Here is an 11,453-nt window from a genome sequence, read left to right on the forward strand (position 1 = left end):
CAGGGATGAGAGTAGTTGGAAAGTAAAAAAGAGAAAATTCAAGAATGAATATATATATACATATATATATATATATATACATACATATGTGTGTATATATATATATACATACATATGTGTGTGTGTCAGAAATTATGTTGCAGTTTGAATTTGAAGACTTTTTTACTCCTGATTGATTTTTTTCATTTCACTCACAAACACCTATAAATATTTTGGAAACATCCTTGTTTTAGATATTAAGAAATTTCCTACAAGAACAAATTATTTTACGATGAATGAAACAATAATATTCGCCACCTGATTTTTCGAAGGACGAAATGGAGAGACACATATTGGTTTACAGCTATGTTGGGATGCCTTTTAGAAAATGAAGGATTTAGAAATTCAGGATGCTTTTTAGAAAGACAGTAAATTCGTTACGTGGGGACGAAAATTTCGAAATTATCTGAAGTTTCCACATCGTCAATTGATATTTCATTCTGATTCAACCGCAAATGAAGAAATCTTTTATTATAATTCTGGGTTCAACGAAGAGTTTTATTTTTTTCATTCATGGTTAGGCGAATTTTTATAATTTTTTTTAAAATTACAAATTTAGACTTTAATGAAAAAAAATGCCTATTAAGTGGTCAGAAGGAGGAAGATATAAGAAATTATTTACTTTTGCATGTTCCTAAATTGTCAATATATCCCTTTAAACATTGACAAACTTTTTCACCTTTGTCTTCAAAACTGCATGTTTTTGATTTGTTTCCACAATCACATTCTAAAAAAAATATTTAAAAAAAAACGCATCATAAAACATATTGATGCTTAAGATTTGAAGAAATAATCATAAAAAGTATATCATAATTCTATGTAAGGAAGTTTCCTAGAAATTTTAAAGTACTTTTTCAAAAAATATTAATGACTGTAAAAGATTACACTTTGACTGTAAAATACTTAACTTTTTCTAGAAGTAGACTTTTTCCCCATTGTTCTAGTAAAATAATTATTGAAGATAAATTTTTTTTGTTATTCATATGTATATCAGTCATTAATGAACAATTATTAAAAAATTGTATCACCATTATTAATTAATATCATTAATTNCAAAACGGGCAAAATATTAATGACTGTAAAAGACTTAACTTTTTCTAGAAATAGACTTTTTCCCCATTGTTCTAGTAAAATAATTATTGAAGATAAATTTTTTTTGTTATCCATATGTATATCAGTCATTAATGCACAATTATTAAAAAATTGTATCACCATTATTAATTAATATCATTAATTAATGAAGCATTTTTAATAAAATTTCAATCATCTGTTGTTTACTGGGTATCAGTCATTTATAAAGCACAATTTAGATATTTTCTTTTCACTTTTGAGTTCAGCAAGACATGAATAATTTTAAAAATATAAGTTTAAAACATTGTATTATATAAGCGCTAACTTTTTAAATTTCTGTATTTATAACATGATTAAATAAAGATTAAAAAATATACAATAAGATGAAAAATTGTAGTTATGTTAAGTTAATCCCAATCGTTTCGCAATTCGTTAAAAATCCCCTTCTTTTTTGCAATCTTCTACTTAATTGTTCCCTCCTAAAACTACAGTAAACAATTTTATAAATTTAATACAATTAACATTTTTATTATATATTTTTAAAATTTTTTTTAATAATACATGGACAATTTATTATATCTCGCTCATAGATGTTTGATAATTATATTTTATGGAATTTAAACATTTTACTTTTAATACAATTGCAGATGATGTTTTATATTATTGTTTTATGCTTTGTATTCATATAAGCTCTGTAATAAAATCAAGTAATTCTGTGCTACATTGATATACGATTCCAAATAGCAACCAATCAATTTTTCTAGACTAAGCAGAATTTGTTTTACATTAAAAGTGGTAGCGAACGTAATATATATATATATCCCTAATAGAAGATATTTTATNTTTATTAGTTTTGTCGGATAAGCTTAAGTAAAAGATATATATATATATATATATTGTTTACTCCTTGGTTTAATTAATTAAAATTAAAATGATTTTGAATATAATTACATGTAAATAAATATGGCATATATGAAAAATTATCACAAATCGTTCTTTCCAAATTCTGCCAAAATATAGAAACTTTTTTGCGTCAAAATTGTTATTTTTAATACATGAAAACGTTTGCAACTTTTGAATTATTGCTTCGATTGACTTGTGTATAGTCATCACCTACTACATCAGAAAACCTACACACGGTTTATAAGAAGTTGTCTGTGCAGACGGTTTAAAAATGGTGTCGGCTTTACGCATGAAGCAAACATCTATTATAAGATTGCCTGAAATAAAAGCTGCAAGGTGATGTTTCAAGTAAGATGAATTTAAAGTAAGTTTCAAGTAAGATAAAAAATATTTAGCTTTAATATTCTTACATTAGATAGATGAATATAGTGTGTAGAACAAAAAAGTATACCCAGACATTTATCCACTTTGGAACTATAATCATATCCTTCAGTGCATTGGCATACTTTTTTTCCAAGTACGAAATCACATCTCTCCCATTCAGTTCTTAAATCATCACCGCAACTACATTCTAAAAATAGAAGAAAAAGTATCATGAGCTCTATAGGAGAGGGGATTAGTGTGGACATAGTGTAGCTAATTGGTATGCTTCCTTTATTTACAATTCTAAATTTCTCTGCAAATTTTGGCAAAGTGGAAAAATGTATTACACTTTCACATATAAAGTTAAAAGATAGTATGTATCAAGTTACGAAATAACATGTTTCAGGTGTATAGATCAAGTTGAAACGTGTATCAGGGGCGTATATCAAACTACAGGATAATATGTATTAGTTGCATATATTAAATACAGAGTTATTAGAAAAAGCACTACAATGTTGAGTACCAAATTAAGAAACAACGTTTTTACGGTATAAAAGTGACTTTTTGCTTTAATAGCGACTTCAGACTTTTTTATTTCATTGTTTTTTATAATAGGAGTTATTATGTATGTAGTATGCTTGTCACAGATTTTAATAATCACTTTCGATTAACCTTTCTCAAATGAATTTGACTACACGAGCCAAGTGTTGGACACACAGTGTCGGCGGAAGAATGGATGGGACTACATCATTAGGGATTAAGTCTTCTCAGAGTGCTAGAAATACTTAAGACTGGTTGTAAATTCATACTTGCAAGAATTTATTTCATGATTAGTGGTTGAAGGGATGCCACGGGGATAGAAAATGTAAGAAGGGGTAAAAGCCCAATTCATTATTATTTTTTGAACTATCTTATTATTCGCACGCAACTATCACAATTGTAAATTATTTTTGTATAAAGCGAAAACATTCTTTGTAATCACTTTCAAAATACACTGAAAGGAATATGTGTAGTGGAAGCAAAACTATTTTCGTGACTGTAATTTGACCTCTTCAAAACGGGCTAGATGTAACCAACCTTTACAACCACAGAATCTGAAGAGAGATTTTCAGCATTTTGATTAGATTTCGCGGCTACGTCATCTGCGACGTTATTTCATTCTGCTTATACTTGCCGTTTTCATAGAGCTATTTTGTACTAAAGTTGTACTTTCGAAGTTGAAATGCCAGCTTTTTCGTCTGAGGAAACTGCCTTCTTTATTTATGAATGAAATAGAAATTATTTCGTCTAACATTATTACCTTTAGAAGCAATGTTCGAAATTTTGCAAATTGCAACAAGTGAATAAAAGAATTTGGGGAACTGACAAACGTGAAATAGAATTCCAGAGTTTCGAAATTTCCCAGACAAAGAATTGTTTGTTGATAAGTAACTATTTTAGTTATTTAAACAAAATTTTGTATTTAATTTTTATGGGAAATACTTTATTCGTTACATTTATAACTATCATTTGCACGAATTCTTATAAAGCTAATATTACTTTAGTTTCTTGAATAACATTGAAATCGGAGTTTAATTGCCTTGCTCAATTCTTATATCCACTAAGAAATTAAACATTGATAGTTTTAAACTGATATTATCGAATTAAATTAATATTTCATTTATTTGTGGATTACTAAGATTAAATTAATGAGCTTCACTTTAACATTTCATTTGCGGCTCCATTTATCTTTCTAAAATTAAACTAAAAGATCTGCATTTATTCCATCTATTTAAAATTTATTTTGAATATTTCCTTGTGTCTGTTAAATGTTTTTAGTACAAAAAAAACTATTATATGACTTCAAGGAAATCAAGCAGAGGTCTTTAAAGACGATTATTTTTTTAATTTTTTATAGATAGCTCCCATCAAAATTAAATTGAATGATTTTGAATTGTTAGCTAAATTAATGCAATGAGTTATGGAAGAATAAATTTTCAAAAAATTGTATCTTTATAATTCTAGTATATTTCTACTGCATCGAAAAGTTTTTTTTTATTATTATTCAATTGCTGGATCTTATTTGTTTGTCACCCTACTGTGTTTATGAAAATGCCGTAATAAAAATGTAAAAGAAAGGTCTCAAAAATTCTGATTTTCAAGCAATAATATCCATAACAGAAAAAAAAGCCGTAAATCAGAATAAATTACGGGAAAACGATATAGTTAAAAGAGGAGCTACAAAAAGACGTAAGAGAAGGCATTGCTGAGAGAGAGAGACAGAGTCAATCTGCCTCTCAAAATCTATCTGCATATTCTGTGATTGCAACGGTTAGTTAGTTATATCATTCTTCTGACAAACAGGGCAGAAAAGATTAAACTGCAAGACTATTTCTTGTTGTCTAAGCCGCTTATTAGTGGGCGGTATGATAATAGTAGTTTGATTTATTTAATTTACTATTACATGGTTCAAAATAAAAATTTTAGTTACTTTTTGAACTGTTGTTTTAATTCCTATGTTAATCCTGTGCCTCTAGACATAACTTTTCAATCTTTATGTAATTGTTTTAATCTGGTTTATAATTATGATAAAGTTTATGATTATGTTATGAATTTATGTTTATCTGTTATTCTCTATGTTTAGTGTTTATACTCCCATATTCGCTTATTTCAAGCCACGTTTTTATCACCGTCTATTGTCATCATATCAGATGAATCGGTGAGAGCCTACGGGCTGGTACAGAGTACCTGGTAACTTGGCTGGCACCTGGTCTAATGATAAAAAAAACATTTATTGCATTAAAAACTGAAGGTATAATTATAGGGAAATCAAAAATAATCCTGTCAAATTAGTTACCGATTTTTTCCATCCTGATTTTGATTCTGTACGAATGCATTTATGACTGACCCGTCTCGAAGAGGTTTAACCCTTTGCGTGCGGCTGGTTCAATAAGTAGACCAGAATGGCTTCATCAGGTCAGTGCCGTATGCAAAAGGTTAATGGATAAATTTTTTAGAATATCAGAGAGTGAACTATTTCCAGATCTATGCTTATGTAGAAATACGAAAAAAAGAATTACTTTTGCAGGATTTATCATAGCTGTCGTACGTCTGTTGTGCAGAATTGCACTGGCAGTAAGCTCTTTGGGTATGGCTATCATATTGGCAGGTGACGTCATCACCACAAAGCTTGTCTTCACATTCATAGATGGTCTCACAGTATGGTCCACCCGTGCCTGTCAAACACAAGCAGATGTTCTGCAGGCAACGTCCTCCATTTGAGCATGCGTGTTTGTCGTTGCACATGGCTGAAAATCAAGGTGCATATTTAGCAATAATAGCCTGTTAACAATGTAGCAAAAGTAGTTTTTAAGAATCAGAGTAAATACCGAAGTACAAAATTCTCCCTACAAATTTAAAATGGTAAAAAAAAGGATTTAATTTAAGATTTAGAAAAGAATTTGGACATTTTGATGTTTCATAAGACACCAAGACATTTTAATAATTTAAAGATCTTTACATAGGTACGATGTAATATTTTTAAGTGTTTGTGAAATTCCTTTAAAAACGCCTGATTTTTGGAGAGTTATTTTTCTATCACTTTTAATAATGTGGACTCTCAGATTGACAGGTCTAATAAATATAATATAATCTGTAATTAATTACAATCTGATAATCTAATTTTATTGTGTTATTTGATTTTCATAATAATTATTTAGAACTTTCAGGTTGACATGTCAAATAAATATAATATAATCTAGAATTGATAATGATCTGTAACTAAAATCTAGTTTGACTGTGTTATTTGATTTTCATAAAGATAATGATTTCTGTAAAAAATTAGAAAAACGATGAGTAGCTTATCTATGGCCTGCCAACATACACTATAAAAATTAACGTACGAAACAAGAAATTCGAAATTGAGGTGTCTGCACCTAAAATGGTAGCAAATAATTTACACCACAGTGGTGTAAAGTATTCTAAACATTTATAACATTCAATATATTTTCATTAAAATAATAATTGTTGATAGACGTCATTTTCCAAAGTAACTAAGTACATAAATTGTTATTATTGTAATAAAGTTATGTCTCTCTACATGCGAACAAAATTGTATATCCAAACATGTAAAGCATGATTCAAAAATTCTAAAATCTATAATTATGAATAATTTTATGTAAAATAATCTTATAAAAACAAAAAAGAGGCGAGTACCATATCTATGACCTTTTAACATACAAAATGAAAATCAACGTGGACAACAAGAAATTCAAAATTGAGGTGTCTACCTTAAATGGTAGCAAATACTTTACACCACAGTTGCGTGGTGAAACACCATAACTAACTCTTGGTTCATGGTGTTTCACTACACTAAGAAACCTGGATTATTCCAAGTGTGACGCCGAAAATGTTAGACACTATTTCGTGTAAAGTAGCTAACGCCATTTTCAGTATTCAGCAACACTAAAAGTATCACTGAATCTTTAAGAGTATCTCTCAGTATTACTGAATGATGTGACACACATAAAATTTATTGTTATGATACAATGTAAAGTAAGAATTATGTTTATGATGCATGGATATTTAAAATAATATCAGTTTATTATTAAAACCTATACAGCATCCCTAGCAGCAAAATAACTTTGGCCTTGGACTAATATTCACGAATCTAGGCTTAATAAGGATTCAAAATTCGTTATTTTTCCGATAGTGGTCCTATATAGAATTGTCCTATTCACTTGATATTTTACAGTCACTTTACTATCCATATCGGCCCTATATAGAGTTGTCGGGTTCTCCCGATATTTTATAGTTATTATTCGGCCAACATAAGCCCTATAATGGTTGTATATAGACCGATATTGGCCCTATATAGGACCAATGGTAAAAACTCAAGACATCCCAATATTGGTCAATCGGTATATGTTCATATAGGACCGATATCGAGCCAATTTTGAGCCCAACTAGGGTCAAGGCAAAATTGTTTTTTAACGATGAAGAGAATACTAAGATAAACTCGAAAAAAGCTCAACAAAACAGAAGCGAATAAAAATTAAATATGATTTAAATATTTAATGCAATTAAAAGATTTAAAACTTCGTATGAGAACATAATTAAAGTGGTAAATGTTAAAAAAGGGCAGTATGTAACACTTTCACGAAAATATGTTTTTTGTTGCTTTTAGAATATCAATCACCGATTATCAAATACAGATTAATTTTTTAGACTATCTAAAGAAAAGAATCCAACAATTTGGAAGCATTTAAAGCAATCTTTCCACAAATTACAAATTGTTTTCCCTTTTAAGTGCAGATTTGTAACAAGCCCCCTTTTAACATTGACTGTTTCAACTATCTTGATTACACCACTAAAAACGTGCATGATTTTCATGACAGTTAACTTCTGTTTCGGTGGACTGTTCGGCAACATGCGACACAACAAAAATTCACTTTCATGTGATCGATTAATCGATCGTTGTCAACTCACGGTCTCCAAAGGCACGCCAAAAAAGGCGAAAAAACGTAGCAAGAAAAGCGAGACTATTGCTAAAAAAAATTGTGATCGACGGAAGGCGATCGCAGGTTACTCATTGGCAAAATGGTTGTTGTCTAATTTTTTTTACCCTCTTTATTTGTGATATTCACCTGAAATAGTATTGAAAACGATCCAGTTGGAACTGTAGGTTAGAATTTCTGATTCTTAATTAAAACAATAAAAACAAAAATATCGTTAAAATAATAAAATTCTCTTTCATTCACAACTCAAGAAAAATTTATGGAATTTCTCTGGTCCCATATCTCAAAAATAAACTCACCAACTTAATGCATAACAACATTAAAAGTGAAAAAAAGAATTTTAAAGAAATTATCAAACAGCAGCAGTTGCCATAGCAACGCATGCAATGACGACGCATGCGCACTGTTTACTATTACTCTTGAACGCAGGTGAAAAGTGTGATGACGTCTAAATAAGGTGCGCACGCCATCAAGTCCAAAACAAAACCCATATGGAGGCTTTCACAATTACATAGTACTTTTCTCATTCTCTTTGTTTTTATAAATATACGGTGTATCACCATGTTGTATAAAAAAAATATGATTCTCAATAAAAATGTTACATAAAAACACAAATTCCATGGGGAAAACAAGTAAACTACTTACGTGTACAGATACTATAATTTCCTGCTTTAAATCCAGGTTCACATGTACAAACCTTCTTACCATCTTCAAATTTGCAGTCTTTTGAATGACTGCCACAATCACATTCTGAAATTTTTACGAGTACTTTAAACATACATTTATGAAAAAAAAATGAAAATAATGAATGAACATTCAACTATAAGAGATTATAAGAGATCGTTGTACATAATGAGCATTATCTGAGATCACATGTAAGCAAGAGCAAAAATTGATAGTAAAAATGATTTCTATTTTAACCCTTTCGAAAGCCGTAGGAAGTCTCACCAGTTTTGATTTAGGTTTCCATTTGTTAATAACTACAGCTTCCTTGAAGTGCGTTTGAATAAAAATTGGTAGTCATTTGTTAGTTTACAAAAACGCATGAAAGTTATGAAATACATAATTCCTTTTGAAGTTTGTAGCATTTATAAAATTTATTTTATAAATAAAGAAAAATAAAAGTCAATAAGTTTCTAATAGGTCGTGTTAAATATATTTTCCTCCAAAACAATGGCACTTTTATATATTAACTGAGTTTTTTTTTCTTATATCAATTACTATTCTTAAAACAATTTCAATTCCGAAAATACTTTAATTCACCATTACTAGAAGAAATAAATGGCTCTTTAAAGGGTTAAGGAAAATCACAGGTTACCAGAAACACCATCGATAATAAAAGGAATTTTGACTATTTATCATAACATCTAACGTATAGTCTTTTCGAAAAATGTTTCTTTGTGGTGGCAACATTTCCAAGTCTGAATCTTAGCTCTAAATTTAAAAAAAAAAAAAAAAAAAAAAGACTGGGGGACAAATTTTTTTGTTGCATTATAATTTTTTATTGCATCTTACCTAATCCGGGTGAGGGGATTTCAAATCCGTAACTAGATATATTCTGAAAGCTATAGATTTTTTTAAATTGTTTATTTAGTTTAGTTTATTTTTTCGTTTGAATATACAAGTTTATAGGATTAATCTATAGGATTGTATTCATACGTATACGGTTCCTGTGAAAACATAACATAAAAAACATATGATCTTAACATATTGCATTACAAATGGTGATGAATGGCCTTCCCCCTACCAATCTCTCTGCAGCAGAAAAACTGCCGTTTTGCCAACTATAGTAATTAATAGGTTTAATCGAATTAAAAAACATTGTCCCTTTAATTCATTAGTTAATTTCATTGTATAATTATTGAGTTAAGATGGCAATACATTTTTAAGCTCCTCCTTTAATTCATATCAATAAATAATCTGCATTTGATGCAAAAGAACTTAATTCAGCGAATATTTTTTTAAGATATTCTTCCGAGCCTCGGTGGCTCAGGGGATAGAGAGCTCGGCTTCAAATGAGGTGAACCGGGTTCGAATCCCAGCAATAGCTGATCGATATGAATTCCGCATCCAGTTTGCACCGACTACAGACGTAAAATATCCTCAGTGATAGACGGGTCATGGGATAGAGTGCCCTTGCCATCAGGCTAACCGTGGGAGGCATTCGTGGTTTTCCTCTCCGTGTAACGCAGATGCGGGTTAGTTCACCACGAAGGTATATTTCTCCCAATACTTGATTCAGGAATTCCCTTGACTTCTGGATTGTGTTCAAAGTTACAAGTCTACGGCGTTGAACATCAGTAGTCGCAAACCCAAAACATTGGGGCGGCTGTTCAATAACGGTTATAAAATGTAAAATATATATTCTTTTTAAAGCTAAGTGTGGATGAAGGACTAAGTTTCCTGTAAAATGTTTCTCTGCCAAGTACTTCGATTTCTTCACATTAGACTCTTATGTTCCTCCATCAGCTCACATTAATTCGACTCTACATCTACTCCTCTTCTTCGCGTGTCTAGAACAACTCATTTAATTGAAAAAAAAAATAAAATTATATATTTTTGTTATGTTGGTCCCTACTATAAAATAATTTTTTTTCGATGTTTACAATTAAAACCATTGGACGGAGAAAAGTGTTCTCACATTTAATATATAAATTGTGTTATCAGTTTTGCTTATTATGAGACACTGCATATCTAATTGAAATATCTAACTTCGTTATCTAATTGAACATATTATACCTCTTGGCGAACAAATTCTCACGTATTCTTTGGCCAAGTTATACCTATTCTTAACTTACATTTTCTGTAATGACTCATAAAATATGAAATAAAAAAGGAAAATGCATTACTTTCACAGACGCCATTCAGTTCGTTGTACCCTGGATTACAAAAACATTCTTTAACACCGTCTTTGTAACTGCAACCTTTAGATCCTTTGCCACATTTGCAATCTGTAAAGAGATGGATAAATTACATAAGTGGAAGTGAATCCAATAATTTTGATAAAAAAAGGGAATATTACCTAATTAAAAACTTCGTTCGCTTCAAAAATATACGAATGAAAAATAACAGTCGACAAGTTTCAAGGGGCCCATTTACGAAACTTGCCAGACGTAAATGGGAAGAAACAAAAGTGATTTAACCCTTTTATGGGCCATTTATTTCTAGTGAAGGTAAATTAAAGTATTTTTTGAATTGAAATTGTTTTAAGAATAGTAATTGACATAAGAAAGAAAAAACTCATTTAGTTTATAAAGAGGCAATTGTTTTGGTTGTAAATATATTTAACACGACTATATATTACTTATTGACCTTTATTTTTCTTTATTTATGAAATAAATTTTATAAATGCTACAAACTTCGAAAAGAATTATGTATTTTACAACTTTTATACGTTTTTTTTTTCAAACTAACAAACGGTTACCTATTTTAGTCAACCGCACTTCAAGAAAACTGAAGTTATTAACAAATGGAAACCTAAATTAGAAGTGGTAAAAAAGTGGTGAGAAGTATACTTCCCACGGCTTTCGAAAGGGTTAAACCAATAAAAGGAAAATTTGTTAACGACTAATATATATATAT

General features: G+C 29.7%; 1 protein-coding gene across 1 annotated transcript in view; it reads right to left on the reverse strand.

The window, feature by feature from the left end:
* LOC107448492 (neurogenic locus Notch protein-like) overlaps nt 1-11,453 on the reverse strand; it is a gene marked incomplete at its 3' end in the record, with an annotated part of 51,055 nt that overhangs the window by 6,503 nt on the left and 33,099 nt on the right. The window contains 5 exon segments of the mRNA XM_071185572.1: nt 662-766; nt 2,465-2,584; nt 5,436-5,663; nt 8,517-8,621; nt 10,721-10,822. Of these exon segments, the coding sequence (XP_071041673.1) occupies nt 662-766; nt 2,465-2,584; nt 5,436-5,663; nt 8,517-8,621; nt 10,721-10,822 (660 nt within the window).

Source organism: Parasteatoda tepidariorum, chromosome 9, assembly GCF_043381705.1.
Source record: "Parasteatoda tepidariorum isolate YZ-2023 chromosome 9, CAS_Ptep_4.0, whole genome shotgun sequence".
NCBI classification, from domain to species: domain Eukaryota; kingdom Metazoa; phylum Arthropoda; class Arachnida; order Araneae; family Theridiidae; genus Parasteatoda; species Parasteatoda tepidariorum.